Consider the following 27,601-nt stretch of genomic DNA (forward strand, 5'->3'; position numbering starts at 1 on the left):
CGGGGCTCCCCTTGGGGGGGCGGTGCCCCGTCGTGGGCGGGTCTATGACGTGTCAGCGTTCCGATGGGGGCGGGGCTCCCCTTCGGGGGCGTGGTTCCGATGTGGCTCTATGTGGGGAGTGGCTCTATGTGGGCGGGGCTCCGTCTGTGGGCGTGGCCCTGGTGTGGGCGGGGCTCCGCTAAGAATGATGACCTTCATTAAGCGCTCACTCCGTGACAGCACTGTTCTACGCGCTCCGATGGGGGCGTGGTTCCGTTAGGAGCGCGGTTCTGCTGTGGGCGGGGCTCCCCTTTGGGGGGCGGTGCCCCGTCGCGGGCGGGTCTATGACGTGTCAGCGTTCCGATGGGGGCGGGGCTCCCCCGAGGAGGGGGAGGCGCCTGTGATTGGACGGGAACAACTCCCCCCCGCCCCCCCCGCCGGGGCGCGCGAGCGGAAGTGACGTAGTGCGGCTCGCGCTCCTTCCGGTGCCGGGCGCGGGGGCCTGAGGAGAAGCCCCCGCCGCCGCCTCCTCCTCCGGGCAGCCCCCGGGATGTAGCCCCCGCACCACCACCACCTCCGGGCCGCCTTCCGGGGCTCGGCCCCCTTCGGGAACAGGTCAGCCCCCCCTCCCCCCCCCAACCCCTCCTGACAGCTCACCTCCTCCGGGAAGCCTTCATTCATTCAGTCAGTCATTCATTCAGCCGTATTTATTGAGCGCTTACTGCGTGCAGAGCACTGCACTAAGCGCTTGGGAAGTCCAAGTTGGCAACGTATAGAGACGGTCCCTACCCCACAGCGGGCTCACAGTCTAGAAGGGGGAGACGGGGAACAAAACAATACATATTAATAGAATAAATAGAGTAAATATTCATTCATTCATATTGAGCGCTTCCTGTGTGCAGAGCACTGGACTAAGCGCTTGGGAAGTCCAAGTTGGCAACAGGGAGAGACGGTCCCTACCCCACAGCGGGCTCACAGTCTAGAAGGGGGAGACAGACAACAAAACAAAACGTATTAATAGAATAAATAGAGTAAATATTCATTCATTCATATTGAGCGCTTACTGTGTGCAGAGCACTGTACTAAGCGCTTGGGAAGTCCAAGTTGGCAACAGGGAGAGACGGTCCCTACCCAACAGCGGGCTCACAGTCTAGAAGGGGGGGACAGACAACACAACCAAACGTATTAAGAAAATAAATAGAATAAATACTCATTCATTCGTATTTATTGAGCGCTTACTGTGTGCGGAGCACTGGACTAAGCGCTTGGGAAGTCCAGGTTGGCAACGTATAGAGACGGGCCCTACCCAACAGCGGGCTCACAGTCGAGAAGGGGGAGACAGAGAACAAAACCAAACATACTAACAAAATAAAATAAATAGAATAGATATTCATTCGTTCGTATTTATTGAGCGCGTACTGTGTGCGGAGCACTGGACTAAGCGCTTGGGAAGTCCAGGTTGGCAACGTATAGAGACGGGCCCTACCCAACAGCGAGCGGGCTCACAGTCGAGAAGGGGGAGACAGACAACAAAACAAAACATATTAATAAAATAGAGTAAATATTAATTCATTCATATTGAGCGCTTACTGTGTGCAGAGCACTGGACTAAGCGCTTGGGAAGTCCAGGTTGGCAACAGGGAGAGACGGTCCCTACTCAACAGCGGGCTCACAGTCGAGAAGGAGGAGAGAGACAACAAAACAAAACATATTAGCAAAATAAAATAAATAGAATAAACATTCATTCATTCATTCATTCATTTGTATTTATTGAGCGCTTACCGTGTAGAGAGCACTGGACTAAGCGCTTGGGAAGTACAGGTTGGCAACATATAGAGACGGTCCCTACCCAACAGCGGGCTCACAGTCTCCAAGGGGGAGACAGACAACAAAACAAGACATATTAGCAAAATAAAATAAATAGAATAAATATGTACAAGTAAATTAAATAAATAGAGTAATAAATGCGTATAAACATATATACAGGTGCGGTGGGGAGGGGAAGGAGGTAAGGCCGGGGGTGGGGGGGGGGGGATGGGGAAGGGGAGGAGGGGGCTCAGTCCGGGAAGGCCTCCTGGGGGAGGTGAGCTCTCAGTAGGGCTTTGAAGGGAGCCCTAAGCCCTCCATCGGAAAATGGAGATAAGACTGGGAGCCCCATGGGGGACAACCTGATCACCTTGTATCCCCCCCCAGCGCTTAGAACAGTACTTTGCACATAGTAAGCGCTTAACAAATCCAGACGTTATTATTATTATTATTATTATTAATATTTTTATTATTAAATCTATACAAACATACACAAGTGCTGTGGGCAGGGAGAGGGGTAGAGCGGGGGTGGGGGCGATGGGGAAGGAGGAGAGGATAAGGGGGGGCTGAGTGTGGGAAGGCCTTTTCGTATTTATTGAGCGCTTACTGTGTGCAGAGCACTGGACTAAGCGCTTGGGAAGTCCAAGCTGGCAACATACAGAGACGGTCCCTACCCAACAGCAGGCTCACAGTCTTTAAGGGGGAGACAGACAACAAAACAAAACATATTGACAAAATAGATAGAATAAATATGTACAAATAAAATAGAGTAATAAATACATACAAACATATATACATATATACAGGTGCGGTAGGGAGGGGAAGGAGGTAAGGTGGGGGGGATGGGGAGGGGGAGAGGAAGGAGGGGGCTCAGTCTGGGAAGGCCTCCTGGAGGAGGAAACCTTCCCACACTCATTCATTCATTCAGTTGTATTTCTCAGCCCCCCTTATCCTCTCCTCCCTCCCCATAGCCCCCCCCATCCCTCTCCCTGCCTACAGCACTTGTGTATATTTGTACAGATTTAATAATAATAATAATAATAATAATAACGTCTGGATTTGTTAAGCGCTTACTATGTGCAAAGTATTGTTCTAAGCGCTGGGGGTGGGGGTATAAAAGGTGATCAGGTTGTTCCCCGTGGGGCTCCCAGTCTTCATCTCCATTTTAAGATGGAGGGCTTAGGGCTCCCTTCAAAGCCCTACTGAGAGCTCACCTCCTCCAGGAGGCCTTCCCAGACTGAGCCCCCTCCTCCCCCTCCCAGTCCCCCTGCCATGCCTCCTTCCCCTCCCCACCGCACCTGTGTTTATGTATATATGTTTGTACATATTTATTACTCTATTTATTTTACTTGTACATGTTTATTCTGTTTATTTTATTTTGTTAATATGTTTTGTTTTGTTGTCTCACTCCCCCTTCTGGACTGTGAGCCCGCTAGTGGGTAGGGACCATCTCTGTATGTTGCCAACTTGGACTTCCCAAGTGCTTAGTACAGGGCTCTGCACGCAGTAAGCACTCAATAAATACGATAGAATGAATGAATTTTACACATGAGGGGACTGAGGCACAAAGAAGTCAAGTGACTGGCCCCCAGGTCACACAGCTGACAAATGGCCGAGCCGGGATTCGAACCCACAACTTCTGACTCCCAGGCCCGAGCTCTTTCCACTTAGCCACGCTGCTTCTCCCTCTATTTATTCTATTAATGATGGGTTTGCGGCGATTATTCTGTTTATTCTGACAGTTTTGACACCTGTCCACTTGTTTTGCCTCCCCCTTCTAGACTGTGAGCCCATTGTGGGGTGGGAGCCGTCTCTGATGCCGAATTGTACTTTCCAAGCGCTTAGTACAGTGCTCTGCACACAGTAAGCACCCAATAGACTGTGAGCCTGTTGTTGGGTAGGGGCTCTATATGCTACCGATTTTTTTTAATGGCATTTATTAAGCACTTACTATGTGCAAAGCACTGTTCTAAGTACTGGGAAGGTTACAAGGTGATCAGGTTGTCCCACAGGGGGCTCACGGTCCTCATCTCCATTTTACAGATGAGGTAACTGAGGCCCAGAGAAGTTCAGTGACTTGCCCAAAGTCACCCAGCTGACAGTTGGCAGAGCCGGGATTCGAACCCATGATCTCTGGCTCCAGAGCCCGGGCTCTTTCCACTGAGCCACGCTGGCTTCTCTGTTGTACTTCCCAAGCGCTTAGCGCTGTGCTCTGCACATATTAAGCGCTTGTCAGGTATGTGGCTTTGGGCAAGTCACTTGACTTCTCTGGGCCTCAGTTACCTCATCTGTGAAATGGGGATTAAGACTGTGAACCCCACGTGGGCAACCCGGTCACCTTGTATCCTCCCCAGCGCTTAGAACAGTGCTTTGCACACGGTAAGCGCTTAACAAATGCCATCATTATTATTATTATTAATAAATGCGATTGAATGAATGACTGAACAGTGCTTGGCACATAGTAAGCGCTCAATAAATACGACTGCCCCCCGGGGAAACGGCCCCTCTCCCGGCACCCAGCGGTCCCCGAGCTTGGCGGGGCCCAGTCTGTCCAGGCAGCCGGACGCCTGGGACCCTCCCCTCGCCCCCAGCCTCAGGAGCCCGGGGCAAGCAGCCCCGAGAGAGGGGAGGCCTGCTGTGGGCAGGGATCGTCTCTCTTTATTGCTGTATCGAACTTTCCAAGCGCTTAGTCCAGTGCTGTGCACACAGTAAGCGCTCAATAAATACGACTGAATAATAATAATAATAATAATGGCATTTGTTAAGCGTTTACTGTGTGCCAAGCCCCGTTCTGAGCACTGGGGAGGATACAAGGTGATCACGTTGTCCCAAGTGGGGCTCACAGCCTTAATCCCCATTTTACAGATGAGAAACATGAGGCACAGAGAAAGGAAATGACTTGCCCAAAGTCACACAGCTGACAAGCAGCGGAGCCGGGATTAGAACCCGTGACCTCTGACTCCCAAGCCCGGGCTCTTTCCACTGAGAGCCACACTGCTTCTCTGTGAATGAATGGATCAGGGCACTACCAGGGGTCAGCCCGGCCCCCAAAACGTCGTCTGCTGTGTGACCTTGGGCAGGCCACTTAATTTCTCCGTGCCTCAGTTCCCTCATCTGTAACATGGGGAATGAGACTGGGAGCCCCACATGGGACAACCTGATTACCCCAGCGCTTAGAACAGTGCCTGGCACATAGCACTTAATAAATACCATGATGATGATGATGAACCCGTCGTTGGGTAGGGACGGTCTCTGTTGCCGAATTGTACTTTCCAAGCGCTTAGTACGGTGTTCTGCACACAGTAAGCACTCAATAAGTATGATTGAATGAATGATGGTGATTATTAGTGACCGGTTCTGCGAGAAACCAAATTCCCGGCCGGCCTTTAGAAAGTTTCCCCGACCCCTTGCATTGCAGCCTTCGTCACCTCAACCCCCTCCACTGCCCGGGAGTGGGGAGACGGGGCCTCCTGCACCTCTTTTTCTCCCATTTCAGTGACCGGTGTTCCTTCGTCCAGTGAAAAAACCTGGAAAAGCAGGTCCTCGGGTCTTGGACAGTAATGGAGGAGAAATAGCTATAGCAGTAGCACGTAACTGGGAGTTTTTTGTGGACAGAAGTGCTAGAAAATGTAATAGTGGAAGGAGAGAACAGTGCTTGGCACACAATAAGCGCTTAACTACCATAATAATTATTATTTCTATCAGTCCGGACTTTGATACTTCGTAGACTTGAGTAGCAGGATGTAGGAACTGCTTTTCCTTTGAAGTGGAAAATCTCTCGTCGGATTTTCATCTGATTTCTCCAACCATGGCTAGTGGTGGGATTTTCCCCAACGGGACTGTGGTTTTCCTGAGATTTTCCAGCACCTGCTGGAAGTCAGGCGGATGGGTGCATCAGTGGGACTTTGTTTTAGTGGCTTTATTAAACGGTATGTGTTAAGCGCTCACTACGCGCTTATTACGAAGCACAAACTTTGCTCCTCTTGCGCTAACCACGTCACGGTGCCTCGATCTCGCCTATCTCGCTTCCGACCCCTGACCCACATCCTGCCTCTGGCCTGGAACGCCCTCCCTCTTCAAATCCGACAATCCCTCTACCCCCTTCAAAGTCTTATTGAAGGCACATCTCCTCCAAGAAGCCTTCCCAGACTAAGCCCCCCACCTTTCCTCATCTCCCACTCCCTTCTGCATCGCCCCTTTGCTCTTCTTCCCCCTCCCAGCCCCACAGCACTTATGTATATATCTGTAATTTATTTATCTGTATTGATATCTGTGCCCCCCAGACTGTAGGTTTGTTGTGGGCAGGGAATGTATCTGTTTACTGTTGTCCTGGAATATGTTTGTACATATTTGCACATATTTATTACTCTATTTCACTTGTACATATCTATTCAATTTATTTTATTTTGTTAGTATGTTTGGTTTTGTTCTGTCTCCCCCTTCTAGACTGTGAGCCCACTGTTGGGTAGGGACTGTCTCTATATGTTGCCAACTTGTACTTCCCAAGCGCTTAGTACAGTGCTCTACACACAGTAAGCGCTCAATAAATGCGATTGATTGATTGATTGGAAAAAAAGCACAGGTCTGGCAGTTAGAAGGACTTGGGTTCTAACCCTGAGTGCACCACTTGTTTGCTGTGAGACCTTGGGTAAATCGCCTAACTGTTCTGTGCCGCAGTTACCCCTTCTATAAAATGGGGATTTAATACTGTGAGCTCCAGGGGCTTAGTACTGTGGTCGGTAAACAGCCAGTAAATACAATTGAATGAATGTGTCAAGCACACAGGTTGGACAGAATCCATGTTCCATAGGGGGTAACTGAGGCATAGAATGGGTAAGGAGTTTCCCCAAGGTCACACAGCAGACGAGCGGCAGGGTCAAGATTAGAACCCAGGTCCTTCTGATTCGCAGACCCATGCTTTTTTCCACGAGGCCTTGCTGCTTCTCTGGTTATGTATACGTGAGAAGCAGTATGGCTTAATGTGGAGTCAGAGATCATGGGTTCAAATCTCCTCCCCGCCAATTGTCAGCTGTGTGACTTTGGGCAAGTCACTTAACTTCTCTGGGCCTCAGTTACCTTATCTGGAAAATGGGGATTAAAACTGTGAGCCCCCCCGCCGCCGTGGGACAACCTGATCACCTTGTAACCTCCCCAGCGCTTAGAACAGTGTTTTGCACATAGTAAGCGCTTGATAAATGCCATCATTATTATTATGTTTGGACTCTCAAGGTAACATTTTCTTGTTTCACCTCTATTAGAGTGAAATCTGGCATGGCATTCCTTCTGTGTAATTGAGCTCTTGTGGTAGGACTATTAGCTTGTGAAATTAGAGTTCAGATTGATAGCCCTTATCTGGGCAAGACCCTTCCCCTCCTTAGCTGCATTTTGGAAGGGAGCTGCAAGGTGAAATCCCGGGAGTGCTTGATCCTCCATGCCCCCTCAGTAAAGCCGTGATTCCTAGAGACTGTTAGGAAATTAGTACATAGCCTTAAGGGACCCTGCTAACACGCTGACTAAATCAGATGAGGATTGGAAAGTAGAACCAGAGACCCATTAGTAGAGGAAGGCAAAGCTCTGATTTTTCCCTTGTTTACCTAAATAAAAAAAACAAAAACAAAGCATCACTCTGGATGTTTCCCCAGGTGAACCCTGAAAAAGGAAGCAAAATAGAAGTGCTCCATCTTGCACCTCTGTTGCCTGGTACATTCCCAGATGCCACTTTGTAGACATTTTTTCGCAGCCCAGGGAGCTCATAGCATCCATGAGTAAGAAACTGGACTGACAAATGGGTATTAGTGTGAAGCGTGTGGAAGCGATAATGATATGGCCTCAGTTGTGCAGAAATGCTAGGTTGTTTTTGTTTTGTTTTTTGGGGGGGGGGGGGGGCGGCGGGTGTTTTGTTTTTAATTGAGGTGCCAAGTTCAAGGTCCATGTTGATGGTTTCCTTAACCACTCACCGTGGGCAGAGCACTGAAGTAAACCTCCCGGTTAAAAGTCAGCCAGGTCATTTCTCCCCCCTCTCTCATCTCTTTTTCCCAAAACTGTGAAGTCAGTCAGGGTTCTTCTCACTGTGTGACACCTAAGCACTTAAATTCACCCTAGCACTTATGTGCTTATATACTTTACCACTTCCTCTCTGTCTTATATACTTTAGTGTTTGTCTCCCCCTGCTAGTTCATTAGATCCTTAAGAGCAGAGATCGTGTCTCCTAATTGTGTTGTGTTCTCCAAAGGGCTTTGTACCGTGCAGAATTACCGATTGGGTCTTGGAATTTTATTTAATTGGAAAGGCTGAGGTGAAACGACTATCCAAGGTGGCGTTAAGGCCGTCCAAGTAACTCAGTGCATTTAGCGGTTTTTAATCATCCCTTCTACCTTCCTCCATCTTTTACAATTTTAAAAGGGGGTTTGTATGTGTGCGTGCGCACGTGTGTGTGTGTTTGGCATTTGGATTGACCGTAAATCAGTAACTAAGATGACCAGGTGCTTAACAGAGCGTAACCAACATCCACCAAATGACGCCCTTGCCTGCGCGAGGACCGGCAGGTATCTCTGGTATTAATCCCGCTGACCCAAGAGCCCTTGGCCCTAAATCCCCTCTGTGATATTCTGGCCTTGTCCTGATTGTGTAACGAGAACTTCCTGGCCTTCCTTCCTGCAACAGCCTCTAAAGCAAGTTACAGTGTGTACTTTTCCACTGCAGGCTGTAAGTCAGTGACACTTGGCTACCAAGGAAGGGAGATGGGGCCTGAACTCAGATTGTGTGCGTGTGTTTTTCCCTCTTCCCCTTCCTGTCATTTCTCCTCCACCCACCCTCGCTTTGACTCATCTATCCCTTTCCTAGGTTTAAAAATGTGTGGAGAATGTTCTGAGAACAGCCGGCATTTAGAAGATTAGAAAGGGCAAAGGCCCTGGGCCGTTTGGCTCTTGGATCTGTGCTTGTTGCTGAACTGCTCTGGTTCGGGAGGGAGAGGGTGTGAGCAAATCATCATCATCATCAATCGTATTTATTGAGCGCTTACTCTGTGCAGAGCACTGTACTAAGCGCTTGGGAAGTACAAATTGGCAACATATAGAGACAGTCCCTACCCAACAGTGGGCTCACAGTCTAAAAGGGACAGCAAATAATCTGAGAGCAGAAAGAAGTTGTGTCGAAGTCGCCGATGGGCATTGTCCCCACCCCAGGGAGGAGGTTTGCAGACTAAGTAGCTCAGAAATCCCCTAGGATGGATGAAAATTTAACTTTCCAGCTGGCCAGGGATTGGCACAACCTGCAGGTTTATCTTGCTCCCAACTGAGGGACCCTCCTTCCTTTCCCCTGCCGCTTCCCCCGTGCCCCGCAGAAAGCCAGAAGGAGCTCTCTTAAACTTATCGGCAAAGGAATTGTATTTGCTGTGGAGCAAGGACATGGAAAAACACGTACCTCGAAAAAATGGTCAAGGGATGGCATCCGGCCGTATGGGGAAGGGGTTGGAGGGGGTGGAGATTGAGTTTGGGTGTGGCAATTCTGTGGTGAAATCGGCTTCCTCCAAAGCACGGGACGCAGAGTACTGGCAAGGCAGAGCGTGTTTAGGCATCTTCCCCAACCCATCCAGTCCCTGGGCTTCTGAACTCCCCCGCCTTCTACCTTGTCTTCCAGCAACTAAAACAAGTTCATCCTTAATTCCCTGGCAGCAGCTCGGGACTGGAGGTGAGTGAATCTCCAGAGGATTATTTTAAGGGAAACGAGAATGCCGCAACTTTGCGGTATTTGGATTATTTATCAGATCTCCCTCTCCTATCTCTCTTCCTGGAGTTTGGAAACACAAACTGGTCATCGGATTTGGCTCATTTACATTTTCATAGTCTATTTCTGCCCTTGGCTTACAGTATATTACTTGTGTTTGGTCTAACAAGTCTAACAAGTCAGCGACGACTGGACTAATGGCTTAGGGACTTCGGCCTGGGGATAGATTTTAGCCTCTGGACCCCCGTCTCCGAGTTGGAAGTAGCAGCGGCTATTGGCCGATTTTGCGGCACGTTTCCCGTCTCTCAAAGATACCTAGAAGCGACTTCCGTCACTTTTAGAAGCAGCTCAGGTTGTTGTGGGTCATTTGTGGAAGTTCCTCTTGTAGTGGGTCGGTCTTGTTCAAAGAATATCGGACTGTTTGGTTAATACTACCAGGGGCAACTGATTGTGCCGTCGGCCTCACAGGCACACAGAGTGGCTTTTCCGTGTCTGCCGTGATTATCTTTTATCCCCCTAGGCCGTCCGCTTGTTGGGGAGTGGGAAACGTGGCTACCGACTCTGTTATACCCTCCCAAGCGTCTAGTACGGTGCTCCGATCACAGTTAGTGCTCAATAAATACGATTGATTGCTTTTCTTTTCCAAATGCGGCAAGAAGCGTACTTCCTGGCAGTTTAGGGAAGTCTCCCTCGAGGTCAGCCTTGCTGTGAGGATATTTCCCCATTTGCCCCGCCACTTCTTGTAGGATTTTTCAGGCCCCCGTGTTTCCTGCCGGACCAGTGCAGGTCGCCAAGCCTCAGCTGCAGCTTGCAGTATTTTAGAGGAGGAGAAGTTGGCCGGTCGGTGGTTCACTCCAGCGATCTCCAACAGCCAACCTGCGTGCCCGATATCCTTTCCCTCCTCTCCGGGCAGGGTGCGGCCTGGGGCCTTAACCCCAACTGTGGGTTGGCCGGGATGGTGACATCTCTGTTTTGAAACTCGAACGCTCACGGAGGACTCCTTGTCTTGGCAGTTCTTCCGGGTCTCCGGGCTGATCGTCGTCATCAATGATATTTATCGAGCGCTTACTATGTGCAGAGCACTCTAGGCTGATCCTGGCGATGGCTCTCGGAAAGGTAACCCAACCAGGGTCGCCGTGGCCAAACCACCTCAGCCAACAAGTAGAGCGTCTTGGTGGTAGGGGCGGTCTCCTTCATTCATTGTCATATTTATTGATCGCTTACTGTGTGCAGAGCACTGTACTAAACACTTGGGAAGTACAGTTCAGCAACAAATAGAGACAATCCCTGCCCGCAGCGGGCTCACAGTCTAGGAGGGGGAGACAGACGTCAAAACAAGTAAACAGGCTTCAGAAGCATCTTTAAAAATAAAAAGAATTATAGATCTGTACACATCATTAATAAAAATAGAGTTGTAATTATAAATACGTACATATTTACACACAAGTACCGTGGGACGGAGTGGGGGTAGAGCAAAGGGAGCGAGTCGGGGCGATACGGAGGGGAGGTGGAGTTGAGGAAAAGGGAGGCTTTATCTGGGAAGGCCTCCCGGAGGAGGTGAGCTTTCAGTAGGGCTTTTAAGGGGGGAAGTGTGCTAATTTGGCGGATGTGAGGAGGGAGGGCATTGCGGGCCAGAGATAGGACGTGGGCCGGGGGTCGACAGTGGGACAGGCGAAAAGGAGCCACAGTGAGAAGGTTAGTGCCGGAGGAGCGGAGTGTGTGGGCTGGGATGGAGAAGGAGAAAAGGGAGGTGAGGTAAGAAGGGGCAAGATGATGGACAGCCTTGAAGCCAATAGTGAGGAGTTGCAGTCTCTTGCAACAGTTGGTCAGGCAGGGCTGTGGTCAGGGGCTTGTTTCCAGTTGAATTGGTTGTCGGCTTTCACAAGGCGGGTTGTTACACAAGTGTTATTGCCGCTCAAGTCGCGGACTCCCATTAAAACCTGTCAGAGCCAACCACAGCACGCCAGCCACCAGCAGCCAAGCCAAACTGGCTTTAACCGCCTGGTTGTGTCTAAGCCTGCGGTTATCTTGGTGATATCGGGGGCATTCTGTTCTACTGCATTTTGTCTCCTTTTGAGCAAAGTCAGTCCACCCAAGGAGAGCAGGAATGGTCCTGCAGAGATTAAATACTACTACTACTACTAATAATAACTGTGGTATCTGTTAAGCACTTACTATGTGCCAGGCACTGCACTAAGCGCTGGGTGGATACAAGCGCTGGGACGATCCTTGTCCCACCTGGGGCTAACGTTCTCAATCCCCATTTTGCAGATGAAGTTACTAGGCACAGAGAAGTGAAGTGAGGTGCCTAAGGTCACAGAGCAGGCAGGATTCGAACCCCTGACCTTCTGACTCGCAAGCCCGTGCTCCCATGGGGCCCATCCCACCCTCACCCTGAGGTGTGGGGTGTAGGGCTGGGCCTATCCCTGTAGGATGTGGCTTCCAAGCAAGGCTGCCTCTGGGGACTGATGGGGGCTGAGGCTTAGTCACCCGACTGCTGGGCGCCTGGGCCGGAAGAGGCAGGAAATATAAGCTCTTTTTGGGCAGGGAACACGTCTACCAACTCTGTGTTACCCTCCCAAGTGCTCAGAGCAGTGCTTTGCACATAGTAAGCGTTCAGTAAGTACCGTTGATTGATTGAGAGGCAGGTCCCATCATCCAGTTGCTTGGCCCCGGTAGAGCCTAAAGAAGAAGGGCTTCTCTCCCTTATGGACTAGCTCATCAATCAGTCACTGTTTATTGAGTGCTTACTGCAGGCAGAGCACTGTACTAAGTGCTGGGAGATTACACTATAACGAAGTTAATGGACATATCGCCTGCCCACAATGAGCTTACATCTTCCATGTCGTCCTATGGGTGGAGCTGAAATATAATTCTGCTCCGTAACCACTGATTCTTCAGAGGTGTTGGTTGCCTGCTCTCTTTGGGTTTGTGAGCTGACCCACGGGGTGACGTGAAAGAATGCCCTCCCTCCTCCAATCCGACAGACAACCACTCCCCCTTCTTCAAAGCCTTATTGAAGGCACGTCTTCAAGAGGCCTTCCCAGACTAAACCCCACTTTTTCTCATCTCCCACTCCCTTCTGCGTCGCCCTGACTTGCTCCCTTTGCCCTCCCCTACTCCCAGCCTCAACTAATGTACATATTTCTAATATTATTTATTTGTATTGATGTCTGTCCCGCTCTAGACTGTCATTCATTCAGTTCATTCAATTGTATTTATTGAGCGCTTACTGTGTGCAGAGCACTGTACTAAGCACTTGGGAAGTACAAGTTGGCAACATATAGAGACGGTCCCTACCCAACAGTGAGCTCACAGTCTAGAAGGGGGAGACAGAGAACAAAACAAAGCATATTAACAAAATAAAATAAATAGAATAAATATGTACAAATAAAATAAATAGAGTAATAAATACATACAAACATATATACATCTATACAGGTGCTGTGGGGAGGGGAAGGAGGTAAGGCGGGGGGGATGGAGAAGGGGAGGAGGGGGAGAGGAAGGAGGGGGCTCAGTCTGGGAAGGGCTCCTGGAGGAGGTGAGCTCTCAGTAGGGCTTTGAAGGGAGGAAGAGAGCTAGCTTGGCGGATTTGCGGAGGGAGGGCATTCCAGACCGTGGAGGACGAGGGAGGATGTGGGCTGGGGGTCGACGGCGGAATGGGCGAGAACGAGGCACGGTGAGGAAATTAGCGGCAGAGGAGCGGAGGGTGTGGGCTGGGCTGTAGAAGGAGAGAAAGGAGGTGAGGTAGGAGGGGGCGAGGGGATGGACAGCCTTGAAGCCGAGGGTGAGGAGTTTCTGCCTGATGCGCAGGTTGATTGTTAGCCACTGGAGATTTTTGAGGAGGGGAGTAACATGCCCGGAGCGTTTCTGGACAAAGACAATCCGGGCAGCGGCGTGAAGTATGGATTGAAGTGGGGAGAGACAAGAGGATGGGAGATTGGAGAGGAGGCTGATACAGTAATCCAGACGGGATAGGATGAGAGCTTGAACGAGCAGGGTAGCGGTTCAGATGGAGAGGAAAGTGCGGATCTTGGCAATGTTGCGGAGCTGAGACCGGCAGGTTTTGGTGACGGCTTGGATGTGAGGGGTGAACGAGAGAGCGGAGTCGAGGATGACACCAAGGTTGCGGGCTTGTGAGACGGGAAGCATGGTAGTGCCGTCAACAGTGATGGGAAAGTCAGGGAGAGGGCAGGGTTTGGGAGGGAAGACAAAGAGTTCAGTCTTGGACATGTTGAGTTTTAGGTGGCGGCCAGACATCCAGATGGAGATGTCCTGAAGGCAGGAGGAGATGTGAGCCTGGCGGGAGGGAGAGAGAGCAGGGGCAGACATGTAGATTTGGGTGACTGTGTTCACTGTGGGCGGGGAATGTCACCGTTTATTGTGTTATTGTTGTGGTGTACTTTCCCAAGTGTTTAGTACAGTGCTCCGCACACAGTAAGCGCTCCATAAATACGATCGAATGAATGAACCAAATTCAATGAGGCGAGTCCTGTTCTGCTCCTGTCTGTGGAAATTGCTCTGGTTCTGAGCCAGCTTTGAGCCAGACTCTATCTCCCATCTGTAATGACTTCGGGAGGGTCCGGTCTAGTCCGAACCCAGGAAGGCCAGCTTGGTCCTGGGACTAAACCAGAGGTTGACTAGGTCCACCTTGGAGGGAATCTCAAATTCCTCAGTTGTGCCCTGGTCTTCCTAGGGCCAGTCAGGACAGTGACGACCCTGGGCCAGGACGGGACAGAATGAGGAGTGAGGGTTGGAGAGAGGGACTCTTCACTGTGCTTAACTCCACGTGGTACTCTTGAAATCCCAAGCCACGGGCACACGTCACCAACGTCACTTGGGTTCATGTGTTTGCTCCTAGCGACCACCGGCCTGGGGAGATCTCTGCCCTCTGGGGCTGGGACACCCCAGCCATCACCCAAGCTGAAGCTACGGGTCGCCGACGCACTGGCCAGATGTCTTCCCGCAAAGCATCCACGGGGCCTCCGAGCAGCGGGGCTCCCACCAACACTCGGGAGACAGACACGGTGGAGCTGGCCGAGTTGGGACCCCTGCTAGAGGAGAAGGGCAAGCGGGCCGTCGCCAACTCGACCAAAGTAAGTCACGGGTCCCCGCGCTTGCCGCCAGCCCCGGGGTCCCCAAGTAATGAACCACAGCCCACCCGTAGAACTTGGCCCTGGCGATCCAAGGCTCCGCCCTGGGCATCTTATTATGTGTGCTGGGAATGGGCTGGGGCATGTTTGGGGCCTTGTGACCCCTGATGCGTTTTTGCTCACCATGCAGCCCCTTCCTCCTTCCCCTGCTGGCGTTCGGGACGGGGGGCGAGGTGCCCCTCGAGCCTCGGGGACTCCTCCAAACAAAAAAAGATGAGTACTTCCCGAGTCAGCCTTCGCCCCTTAGGCCTCTCACTGTCCCTGCTCTTTAGCGGGCTGGTCCACATTATTAAAAGGGCATTCTAGAAGCACTTTTCTCTAAGGAGAGAACCCTCCCCCAAAGTTTTCCTTTCCTTCTTGCCACACTGAGCGTAAAAGGCCAGAGAGGGAGACTTAGGAAGGTGCTTTGGGTCGTCCAGACCCCACTAGATGTTTGCTCCTCCCCCCGGGCTGTGGGGTGGAGGCCTGGGGACACAGTGAGGGACGATGCCGGAGGCCGCTTGCCTAGAGCGTACCAGGTATCTTCCCCGGGGGGATCGAGGGTTGACCCGACTCCCCTTCCGTTAAGCTGGCTCCGAAGCCCCGTCCTCCCTGACAGCTATTGTCAGTGCCAGCATTCTCACAGGATGAGAGACTCTACCTGGGGACTCCGTTCACTGAGGATTCGTGGCTCAACGGCAAGAGCCCGGGCTCTGGAGTCAGAGGTCACGGGTTCAAATCCCGGCTCCGCCAATTGTCCGCTGTGTGACTGTGGGCAAGTCACTTCACTTCTCTGGGCCTCAGTGCCCTTATCTGTAAAATGGGGATTAAGAGTGTGAGCCCCAAGTGGGACAACCTGATCACCTTGTAATCTCCCCAGCACTTAGAGCAGTGCTTTACACATAGTAAGCGCTTAATAAATGCCATCATTATTATTATTATAATTTGCACATAGCGCTTAATAAATGCCGTCATTATTATTATTATAATTTGCACATAGTAAGCGCTTAATAAATGCCATCATTATTATTATTATAATTTGCACATAGTAAGCGCTTAATAAATGCCATCATTATTATTATTATAATTTGCACATAGTAAGCGCTTAATAAATGCCATCATTATTATTATTATAATTTGCACATAGTAAGCACTTAATAAATGCCATTAGTATTATTATTATTATTCTCTGCCCTTTCATGCAGAGACCCCAGGGACTGCCAGCTTAGAGAAGCAAATCAGTCAATCAGTCGTATTTATTGAGCGCTTACTGTGTGCAGAGCACTGTACTAAGCGCTTGGGAAGTACAAGTTGGCAACATATGTCAAAGCAAAGATCTTTCAAAAGGTTCTGCCAGTGTCTGGAGACAGGATTTCTTGCCAGCAGAATGCAGTTCGTCAGGGTTGAGAACGGCCCCCCTCCGAGGCATTGAATTTTCTTCCTCGTTTGGGTTCCGCATAAGCCTTGGGGAGAAGAATTTGGAGGAAGCGAAATTGAGAGCGGCAGATGACCGCTTCGGAGAAGGGGGCTTCCTGGCCCTCGGAGAGTCAGTCTCCTGGATACCAGCTGAATCTCGGGCCTCGGAAGGTGTTTCCCCCAGTGGAATCTTTCTGTGAACGCAAGGAAATTGGGCCTCGGGTGCGGAGAGCCTCGTGGTGCTATGTAGTGGGCTTCCCGGCCTTTTCGGATATTTAACACGCTGGTGTCGGGGAGATGGTTGAGTGTGCCTTCCCTCCTGTAGGTCGAAGAAGAGCAAACATGCCCGGTCCCTCAGGAGGAAGAGGAGGAAGTGCGGGTCCTGACGCTGCCCCTGCAGGCCCACCATGCCATGGAGAAGATGGAGGAATTTGTCTATAAGGTGGCGGCTGAGAGCATCTGCCCCGGAGTAGGGTAGCGAGCAGCGGGCCAGGGCGGTAGGGCAGCCGCCCGGCTGGGAAGCTCCCGGCAGGGTCCCCAGGTCAAAGCGGGCCGTGGGTCGATGGGGGCGTATGACGGGGGTGGGTCGTCTTCTTGGCAGGAGGAAGGCTGGCCTGAGCCGGGTGCGGGGACGGCTCGGATTTCTGCCATCCTCCCTCACGCTTTGCCTTTTTTAAAACCCGCTAACTCCGAACCCGTTTCTCTTCAGGGACAGGGTCAGTATCGGAGCCAACGGGTTTCCCTGCTCTTCCCCTCGTTCTCGCACGTCCCGCTGTCGACCCCCGGCCCACGTCATCCCCCTGGCCTGGAATGCCCTCCCTCCCCACATCCGCCAAGCTAGCTCTCTTCCTCCCTTCAAGGCCCTACTGAGAGCTCACCTCCTCCAGGAGGCCTTCCCACACTGATCCCCCTCCTTCCTCTCCCCCTCGCCACCCCCCCGCCTTACCTCCTTCCCTTCCCCACAGCACCTGTATATATATGTATATATGTTAGTACGTATTTATTACTCTATTTATTTTACTTGTACATATCTATTCTATTTATTTTATTTTGTTAATATGTTCTGTTTTGTTCTCTGTCTCCCCCTTCTAGACTGTGAGCCCGCTGTTGGGTAGGGACCGTCTCTCTATGTTGCCAACTTGTACTTCCCAAGCGCTTAGTACAGTGCTGTGCACACAGTAAGCGCTCAATAAATACGATTGATTGATTGATTCCCCGGGGACTCCCTAGTGGTGAATTCACCCCAGGCTGGCCCTCCACCTCACCTCGTCCGCTGGGAGCCCAGCGGTCCCCAGGATCGGGCCTAGCCGGGTTACGTGTATTGCAGGTATGGGAAGGCCGCTGGCGGGTCATCCCCTACAACGTGCTCCCCGATTGGCTGAAGGACAACGACTACCTGCTGCACGGGCACCGGCCGCCCATGCCCTCCTTCCGCGCTTGCTTCAAGAGCATCTTCCGCATCCATACCGAGACGGGCAACATCTGGACCCATCTCCTGGGTGAGTGGGAGAGGAAGACAACCCCTCCCCGCCCCGAGACGGCGGCAAGATGCCACCCTGTCCGCTGGCCAGAGGGCCGGCAGTGTGGGGGCGGGCCTCACCCTTCTCCTCTCCCCCTCCTCCAGTATTTAGGAGGTGCCTATGACCTTGGCTGTCCCCTTAGATGCTGGCTTTGAAGAAGGTAGACTAGATAATCATTGAAAGGGGCTACAAGAATTTCGGGGTTGGGAGCTTCTCTGAGAGAGAAAGAGAGAGGGAGCGCGTGCGCACACGAGAGAGCGTGCCAGCTCCCTCCTGACCCCCAGCTCCTGTCTCTAAATAAAAAAAAATTAAAAAAAGCAAAATGCTTCAGTAAAAACAATGACCGATTTGTTGGGCTTATAAGAGAAGAACTGTTTCTCCTTGGCCATATTTCCAGGAATTTTTACAGCTCAGTCCTTGACCCCTGGGTTTAAAATGGCATCTCGTTGCATAGGTCACATCCAAAAGGATCTCCCCGCTTCCTCCAGGCCTTGGGCATTCCTCTCCCTTTCTCTGACTGACTCCATTCTTCTCCCTGCAGGTTTTGTGCTGTTTCTCTTTCTGGGGATCTTGACCATGCTCAGACCAAATATGTACTTCATGGCTCCCCTGCAAGAGAAGGTGGTCTTTGGGATGTTCTTTCTGGGTGCCGTGCTGTGCCTCAGCTTCTCCTGGCTCTTTCACACTGTTTATTGTCATTCCGAAAAGGTCTCCCGGACATTCTCCAAGTGAGTGACAAGGATGCCCGCGGGTTCAGGATGAGGCTTGTATATCCTCCCTGGTTATGGGTAGGAGAACGAAGGCTCAGCGCGTTGGAACTAAAATGATAAAAATGTTTTATTTCATCCTCCACATAAGCCAACTCAGCCCCGTCACCCGCTGTTGCCTGCTCGTAGAGTTTGATGACTACACATAAGGTGGCAGTGGACGGCTTTCCTGGTCCTCGCTTCCCTCACTTAACTTCCCGCTGGCCTGGACCCAAGGCAGGGTGGAGTGATGTTAGCTGGGGTTTCCTCCCATTTCTCGAGCCAAGCTTATCTCCGCCACCCACGCAAGGCGAGAGGCCTTAGGTGCCTGACATCCTAGTGCCCAGGCGAATTACTCGGTTTGTTTCTAGACTGTTTTCATCACCAGCTGTTTGTTACACTCCCAGTGACCTCCAGCTGGTCTCCGAGAGATTTCCAGAGGTTGGGGAAGAGCAGTTTACCAGAGCCTGCCCGAGCTTGGGGGCTGGGTTCAGGGGGCTGGCAGGATGGCTGGCCGGCGGCAGAATCTCTGATTTAGCAGGCCTTCTGGGCCTGGGGGGTTTCAGCGGTCCCTCTCCGATTAGGAGGCGGGAAAGGGATCCCAGAATCGGGCTTCTAGAAATCAGTGCAGCCTTGAGGTAAAGAAAACAGTTTCCCTTTGGGGATCCCTCAGGCCGCGGAGGGTTAAGTGGGAAATGGATCAAGAAGGGAACCAGGCCCCTGGATCGGAGGCACCAGGGCTCCAAAAGTGGAAGGCCAGGGTGGGGCACGAAGTAACCCGCACGATGGTGTTTTCCGTCATTGACTCGTTTTGTGTCTGGCTGGTTTTTTAGACTGGATTATTCAGGGATCGCTCTGCTAATCATGGGAAGTTTCGTCCCCTGGCTCTATTACTCGTTCTACTGCTCCCCCCAGCCTCGGCTCATCTACCTCTCCATCGTCTGTGTTCTGGGCATCTCTGCCATCATTGTGGCCCAGTGGGACCGGTTTGCCACCCCCAAGCACCGGCAGACAAGAGCAGGTGAGTGAGCTTCGGTCGCGGGATCCATTTAGGGCCCCGGCTCGGAACAGCACTGGCACGGTGGGGCCTGGGGCTTGGTATCCTGACTAAGGGAAAAGGGTGTGGAAGTCTCACGAGCTCCAGGAATAACAGACAGAAGCGAGGTGTTTATCTTTGAGCCCGCTGTTGGGTAGGGACCGTCTCTATATGTTGCCAACTTGTACTTCCCAAGCGCCTAGTACAGTTCTCTGCACACAGTGAGCACTTAATAAATACAACTGAATGAATCTTTGTCCCTCCTGATTTCCAGAGCCAAGTCTACTCCCTGAAGCACTCTTTGACCATCCTCCCTTGGACACTTCACCCCTTCTGCCCTTTGGCAAGGGGGCAAGGGGGGATTGGAAGAAGAGAGAGATTTTCACATGTGCCATGGTAATTTCCATTGACTAGCTCAGTGCTAGAGAGAGTGCTGTCCTGTACTCTCCTACCCTAAATAGGTCCTGCCTAGGTTCTCAATCAGTTGTATTTTTTTGAGCACTTACTGTGTGCAGAGCTTGGGAGAGTACAGTGTAACGGAGTCGGTAGACACGTTTCCTCTCCACAATGAGCTTACAGTCTAGAGGAGAGATTTCATTCAGTCGTATTTACGGAGCACTGTACTAAACGTTTGGGAGAGTACAATACAACAATAAACAGGCACATTCCCTGCCCATATTGAGCTGACAGTCTGGAGAGGGGAAGCAATACAACAATAAACAGGCACATTCCCTGCCTATAATGAGCTGACAGTCTAGAGAGGGGAAACAAACCTAAATAAATTATAGATATGTACATACGTGTGCTGTGGAAGGCCTCTTGGAGGAGATGTGCCTTCCATAAGGCTTTGAAGAGGGGGGAGAGTCACTGAGATTTGATTAAGGTGGGAGATTTGATTGAGGTGGGGGTGAGATGTGAGGCAGCCATCCAGTAGAGGCCAAAGAGTGTTTTGACATGTGGTGCTGGGGCTTCCGCGTAAAGCCGTCTTAAATTCATACTGGTAAAGCATTAGCCATCTGGGCAGATCCCCGGGAAGTTCCAGGACGTGAACGGCATGGTCACCAGCTAGGAACTAGCACAGAAAACGGAGCGGAATGGCAGATCAATCATCCGAGCAATGGTATTTATTGGGCGCGTACTTGGGGCAGCGCACAGCGCTAAGCACTCGGGAGAGTTTAGTAGACGCAGTTGGTCGACATGATCGATCCCTGCCCTTGAGGAGTTTATGATCGAGCAATGGAGACAGACGGTAAATTAAATTTCAGGTAGGGGAAGCAACAGAGCATCTAGGCTATGTGAAAAAATAGATGTTTTTAACGAAAGATTTGGCCAACCCAAGGATCACAAAAGAGAAGATGGAAGAAGTGAAGAGAAGGAGATAGGAGAAGCATTGTGGCTTAGTGGAAAGAGCACGGGTTTGGGAGTCAAAGTCATGGGTTCTAATTCCGGCTCCGCCACTTGTCTGCTCTGTGACCTTGGGCATGTCACTTCACTTCTCTGGGCCTCAGTTCTCTCATCTGGAAAATGGGGATTAAGACTGTGAGCCCACCTGGGGCAACCTGATTACCTCGTATCTACCCCAGTGCTTAGAACGGTGCTTGGCACATTGTAAGGGCTTAGCAAATACCATCATTATTACTGTTATTATTGACTGAGTCCCAACCAGGTCCTTTTTTTCCCAGCTTTCCTAGTCCAGCCTGTGCTGGATTTTGGCCCTCGGCTTGTAGTTTACCCAATTTTGCCAGGGGTGTTGGAAGAAACCTCCAGCCAAAAGCCACTGTAACTAAAGATGGGGCTTGTGGGTTAAGAGAAGCAGCGTGGCTCAGTGGAAAGAGCACAGGCTTTGGGGTCAGAGGTCATGGGTTCAAATCCCGGCTCCGCCACTTGTCAGCTGTGTGACTTTGGGCAACTCACTTCTCTGTGCCCAGTTCCCTCATCTGTAAAATGGGGATTAAGACTGTGAGCCCCACGTGGGACAACCTGATCACCTTGTATCCCCCCAGCGCTTAGAACAGTGCTTTGCACATAGTAAGCGCTTAACAAATACCACCATTATTATTATTATTATTATTATTATTATTATTAAGGAAGTTGCAATTCATCACCAAAGGGAGACCATTGGAAAGATAAATCCCATTACAGCACGTTAATGTTTTTGCCTTAATAAATAATGCTCTGCACACAGTAAACACACAATAAATTCATTCATTCATGCAGTCACATCTATTGAATGCTTACTGTGTGCAGAGCACTGTACTAAGCACTTGGAAAGAGATAGAGATAGTCCCTACCCAACAACGGGCTAACCGTCTAGAAGGGGGAGACAGACAGCAAAACAAGTAGACAGGTGTCAATACCATCAAAATAGATAAATAGAATTATAGATATATACACACCATTAATAAAATAGAGTAATAAATATGTACAAATATACACAAGTGCTGTGGGGTTGGGTAGGGACCATCTCTATATGTTGCTGACTTGTACTTCCCAAGCGCTTAGTACAGTGCCCTGCACACAGTAAGCATCCAATAGATGCGATTGCATGAGCGAATGAATTTATTGTGTGCTTACTGTGTGCAGAGCATCATTTATTAAGACAAAAACATTAACCTGCTGTAATGGGATTTATCTTTCCACCAGTCTCTCAATAAAGATGACTGAATGAGGGGAAGGGGATAGGGCAGAGGGAGGGAGTGGAGGCGATGGGGAGGGGAGGAGGAGCGGAGAAAAAGGTGGAGGGGGGGGCTCAGTCACGACAGTGAATGAATGATAGGTTTAAGAGTTACAATCAATCAATCAATCATATTTATTGAGCGCTTACTGTGTGCAGAGCACTGTACTAAGCGCTTGGGAAGAACAAGTTGGCAACATATAGAGACGGTCCCTACCCAACAGTGGGCTCACAGTTACAAGCCCTCAGGACTGGCGAAAGGGGCGTGGGAGGCCTGGTGTGGTTTGATTTCAGTGAATGGGGAAAAAAGTCACCCTCTTAAAGAATAAACATTGGTAAGGACTAGTGTAGCAGCCCTTGCCCACTTGACTTTCTTTGCGGCATGGCATCTGGGCTCTATTTTTAAGACTTCATTACTGGAAGTGGCACTGCAGCTTACCACAAACCCTCTGTCTGTTTAGACTCTGTAAACATCCTCGGGGCCTTAACCCTTTCCGGGCAGCTCTTAGACTCGTGTGCCCCGGCAGGGCTGATGAACTAGGAGATGGCTATATTGCTGCCCAGAAGAATTTAGGGTTCCAGGGGAGCTCACTGAATCCCAAGATTAGCCCCTGCCTAAGCAAACAGTTTGGTGGTGGTGACTGCGGGAGAAATTGATTTTGTTCTCCAGACCAGGGGCGATACCGTGGGTGAATCATTTGATTCCCTTAGCATATTCTAGGGATAATAAGTGTGGGAGGAGAGGAGGGATTATCGGAGCTCGTTGGAAGCCAGGCATTAGGTTGGTGCGAGATCTCCTGCGGTTCAGATGTGCTTTGCAAAGAATACTCAATCAATCAATCGTATTTATTGAGCGCTTACTGTGTGCAGAGCACTGGACTAAGCGCTTGGGAAGTACAAGTTGGCCACATATACAGTCCCTACCCAAGGGTGGTCTCACAGTCTAGAAGTGGCTAGGTAACCAAAGAGCTGGGTAACTGGGGCCACTTTGGATTTCAGTTCAGGCGTCAAGCCATCACCCTCTAAGTTCAGTGGTTACTACACGTGGATAGTTCCCGGATCCACCCCTTCCTCCCCACCTTTGATGGTCCCCACCCCGGTTCAAGCCCTCATCACCTCCCGGCCGGATGACTGTAAAAAAAAAAATCCCCTTATCGGTCTCTCCTCAATCCCCTCCCGTTTTCAGTATCTCCAACCTACAGCTGCTGGTGGTATCTTCTAAAGATGCCACGTGGAACCTATCATTGCCCCCCTCGACCTCTGGTGGTTTCTGCATTTTTCTCCACCTAAAACCAAAACTCCTAGCATTGTCTTAAAAACGCCTCACCAGCTGAATCCCTGTCACCTCTCCATTGCCTCCCCTCACTACACCTCCGTTCACCCTTTGCTCCTCAACAAGCCAAGCTGTACCTTCCCTGCAGCTCTCCCACCTCTGACCCACCGCTCAAACCTCTCCCTCTCCAAGGGTCTCCCACCCCCAACAAATCCCCCAGGCTCATCCCGCCCCACCTTCAAAGCCTTCTAAAAAGCCACAGCTTCCAGGAAGCATTCCCTGATTACTCCATCCCTCAGCTCTCGTGTTTCTCAGTTACGCATTCACTTCCTGTCGCTTCTATCATCCGAGCCTCCGCCCTTATGCTTTCCCCGTGTATCTTTGGCTGTTTCTGTTCACTTGTCTCACTCATCAGATTGCAAGAAGCGGCGTGGCTCTGTGGAAAGAGCCTGGGCTTTGGAGTCAGAGGTCATGGGTTCGAATCCTGGCTCCGCCACATGTCTGCTGTGTGACCTTGGGCAAGTCACTTCACTTCTCTGAGCCTCAGTTCCCTCATCTGTAAAATGGGGATTAGGACTGTGAGCCCCACGTGGGACAACATGATCACCTTGTATCCCCCCCAGCGCTTAGAACAGTGCCTCGCACATAGTAAGCGCTTAACAAATGCCATTATTATTATTATTATTATTAAGGGCAGGAGCCGCATTTCTTTTGCTTGTTACCATCCATTCTTGAACATGAAGTACCGAGTCCTGATCTCAATAGCCACTCAGTTCAGTTGGCCGCTAATGCTGATGGCGTTAAGCTAAGCTAGCTCTCTTCCTCCCTTCAAGGCCCTACTGAGAGCTCACCTCCTCCAGGAGGCCTTCCCAGACTGAGCCCCTTCCTTCCTCTCCCCTTCTTCCCCCTCTCCATCCCCCCCATCTTACCTCCTTCCCTTCCCCACAGCACCTGTATATATGGATAGATGTTTGTACATATTTATTACTCTATTTATTTTATTTGTACATATCTATTCTATTTATTTTATTTTGTTAGTACGTTTGGTTTTGTTCTCTGTCTCCCCCTTTTAGACTGTGATCCCACTGTTGGGTAGAGACTGTCTCTATATGTTGCCAATTTGGACTTCCCAAGTGCTTAGTCCAGTGCTCTGCACACAGTAAGTGCTCAATAAATACGATTGATTGACTGATTGATGGTTCTCTCCTTCCCCTCTGTGTTCCTCCAGGAGTGTTCCTGGGTCTGGGCCTGAGCGGTGTCGTCCCCACCATGCACTTCACCATTGCAGAAGGCTTTGTCAAGGCCACCACAGTAGGCCAGATGGGCTGGTTCTTCCTCATGGCAGTGATGTACATCACCGGGGCCGGGCTGTATGCCGCTCGAATTCCAGAACGCTTCTTCCCCGGCAAATTTGACATTTGGGTAAGGAAGGGACTCCCCGCAACTGGGGCAGGGGCGGGGGCTGGTCCTGGGAGTTCAGGGAATCAGGCCGTTTTCTCTGGCAGACAGCTCTTCCCTAAAGCCTTCCCAGCTTAGCCCCCCACCCCGGTTCCCCATTTACTCCACTCACTCTGGTGACTCTCAATTATAGCTCCGTACCTGGTAGGTTTGTTTCACGTTTGTATTTCTCTGATGTCTTGCCCTTCTATCCTTTGTGCTTATTTCTGAATTGGTATACCAGGTCTCCTCTCGTGTGAGGGGGTGACATTCTTGCCAAAACTCTCATGGAAAACTCACGCCGTATGGAGCGTTCACCCTGTCCAGCGTCGCAGGCGTGCGCCCAGACCATTTCGTCTAACCCCCCCAGGACACTGTGTCCAAACGGGCTCACTTTGTCGGACAGACATCCCCGAGCTCCTTAATGATGCCCAAGCCAGAATGCGGGGTGAAACCACTATATCTGAATCTACTCTCTTTCCCTACCGGACTGTTATCCGGGGCTTCTTCCTCTGCAGTTTTCCTCTGCGCTTGTACGGGGCTCTGCAGCTGGCAGGGCCTGACCGATTAACTGACCCACCCTCTCCCTTCCTCTCCCTCTCCCACTGTCTGTCTCTTCACGCAGTTCCAGTCCCACCAAATTTTCCACGTCCTAGTGGTGGCTGCCGCCTTCATCCATTTCTACGGGGTCTCGAACCTTCAAGAATTCCGTTACGGCCTCGAAGGTGGTTGCACGGACGACTCCCTCCTCTGAGCCCACCCTCCCGGAGGAGGAGGACCAGCTTCCCAAGTGCTTTTTTAAAACTTCTCCATTGCCTAAGCGCAAGGAAGACTTTGAGCTGTCTGTTGGTGGATGAAACCTCAAAACAGACTCCTCACCGACCGAGCCTCGGCCCCCGCGCCCGGGAGGGCAGAGACTTTCCAGAACCGGAAACTTGGGAGAGCAAAGCCTACCTGAAGTCGTCCCCCTCCGGGAGGCCACCGGGATCCCTTGCGCAGACAGTATTTTAAAACTCACATTGAGGTTTCCCTGTCCCTTTAGGGGGAAAAAAGCAAGAAGAGTCGAGTCTCCAGGCGGAAACGGGCCCAGAACCTCCGCCCAGTCTCATGGTTTAAGACTCTCCTCCCATTTTGTAGCACACACTCTTCAAGGGGTCCCCCCTTTCAGGGATCCAGACCAGCATACGCAGCAGTAGGAATCCAGCCACCGTGTTCACCCAGCTACTGGTGGCCTTGAGCCCGGGGTTCACGTAACTTAAGTTTTAATTCATTTTTGTTTCCCCCGCCCCCCCCGTCCCTGGCAGAATAATGTAAAATTCAAATGGAGATATTTAATATTTAATACTAAGCTTGAAAAGAAATCTTCTATCATTGCCGTGTATCTTAATGCGAAGACTTTATGGATAGTAGAAGGAGGTACCTGATTTTAGGGGTTTCGGTCCATCTCAGCCTTTGCGTTTAGGTTTGTCTAATAAAGAGATCATTCTGTGTCTCTCCGTGCCTTTGTGAGGGGCGAGCGCTCTGACCGACCTGGCTGCAGTTGCCTGGGCAACAGGCGGTTAGGCCCAGAAGGCAAGCGCGGGTAAGGAAGGGATGCCGTCGCGGGGCAAAGGACAGATCTGTGAGTTGGAGCCCCTGGGGAAAAAAAAATTCTGCCGCTCTGGTAAATAAGCCAGCGTTTTTTTTCCACTGCGACGAGAAGCCGCGCACGTACTCAATAATCTTTATTTTGTCACTTCAATTCCCTCCTCCTCCCCTCTGCCACTCTTTCCAAAGCTGATTCATCCACAAATTAGATAACGGACAGTAGGCATCCGCCCGGTGATAAAGGGCTCAGGCTCCTCCTCGAGAGCCACCCGCTCCGGGAGGTCCCTTCTTCGGATTCCTTTTTTGAGGAAATTCCCGAGGATCCCCAGATCCGCGCGAGAAGGCCGGGGGCGAGCCGCAGCTCTCAGGCCAAGGGTTGGTTGAGACGGTCATCCTGCCGGCTCTACTTACCGCAAGAGCCCAACCGTGTCGGGGTGAGGGTGGCCGAGGAGACAGAGGCGTTATCAACGCCTTCTGCCACGTTGTTTCCACTCAACAGATTCTTGGTGCCTTAATGGGTTTGTCACATACAGGGACTGCCCCTCTTCTCAAGACTGCCTCTTGGAATCGGCCTTCGATGGAACTGCTGAGGAAAATCCAAGAGTGAGTCAAGACGTTTAGAAAGGTGCCACCCCCTTTCTCTTCATCCTGAGCCCTCTGAGACCATTCCGGAAATTCCAGTCCAGAATGGGACATTTCAGCCCAAGCCAGTGAAGGAGGTGTAACAACTGAACCCAAGGCCTCACTTTGCTTCCCTGTGCCTCAGTTCCCTCATCTGTAAAATGGGGATTGAGACTGCGAGCCCCACGTGGAACAGGGACTGTGTTCACCCCTATTTGCTCGTCTCCACCCCAGCGCTTATTACAGTGCCTGGCACATAGTGAGTGCTTAACAAATATTATTATTATTACTACCCAACTTCAGGGAACCCTGGAACCATCCCCGGCTTAGGGAGTGGGGCTCAGAGGTGACCAGAGCCCTGGCATCATCTACTGAACTAGACTGAATTAATGTTGGGGACCCAGCGGTCTATTAGACACTGGAACAATATTTTTGGGGCGCATCAGTGGTAAGAGCCCGGGCTTTGGAGTCAGAGGTCATGGGTTCGAATCCCAGCTCTGCCAATTGTCAGCTGTGTGACTGGGCAAGTGACTTGACTTCTCTGTGCCTCAGTTCCCTCATCTGTAAAAAGGGGATTAAGACTGTGAGCCCCCCGTGGGACAACCTGATCACCTTGTAACCTCCCCAGCGCTTAGAACAGTGCTTTGCA

At 51.0% G+C, this 27,601-nt stretch overlaps 1 protein-coding gene across 2 annotated transcripts; it reads left to right on the plus strand.

Moving 5' to 3' along the window:
* The first annotated feature begins 471 nt into the window (after positions 1-471).
* On the plus strand, positions 472-26,236 carry ADIPOR1 (adiponectin receptor 1). Of its 2 annotated transcripts, none has more exons than XM_038749444.1 (8): positions 472-594; positions 14,372-14,606; positions 16,384-16,500; positions 17,386-17,557; positions 18,120-18,306; positions 19,158-19,345; positions 24,536-24,729; positions 25,370-26,236. In XM_038749444.1, exons 2-8 carry the CDS (start codon positions 14,466-14,468, stop codon positions 25,496-25,498), a joined length of 1,128 nt encoding a protein of 375 aa, XP_038605372.1. In that variant the 5' UTR covers positions 472-594; positions 14,372-14,465; the 3' UTR covers positions 25,499-26,236. The 2 variants fall into 2 exon arrangements, with proteins under 2 accessions (XP_038605372.1, XP_038605373.1); XM_038749445.1 differs by lacking the exon at positions 472-594 and adding an exon at positions 9,335-9,474.
* The last annotated feature ends 1,365 nt before the right edge of the window (positions 26,237-27,601 follow it).

The sequence above is a fragment of the Tachyglossus aculeatus genome, chromosome 7, assembly GCF_015852505.1.
Source record: "Tachyglossus aculeatus isolate mTacAcu1 chromosome 7, mTacAcu1.pri, whole genome shotgun sequence".
NCBI classification, from domain to species: domain Eukaryota; kingdom Metazoa; phylum Chordata; class Mammalia; order Monotremata; family Tachyglossidae; genus Tachyglossus; species Tachyglossus aculeatus.

Excerpts from the sequence above, each read along its gene's own strand:
- ADIPOR1 (XM_038749444.1), top strand. The coding sequence starts at position 14,466 with ATGTCTTCCCGCAAAGCATCCACGGGGCCTCCGAGCAGCGGGGCTCCC. Across the intron at positions 14,607-16,383 it reads CCGTCGCCAACTCGACCAAA|GTCGAAGAAGAGCAAACATG; the intron begins GTAAGTCACGGG and ends TCCCTCCTGTAG. Across the intron at positions 24,730-25,369 it reads CCGGCAAATTTGACATTTGG|TTCCAGTCCCACCAAATTTT; the intron begins GTAAGGAAGGGA and ends CTCTTCACGCAG.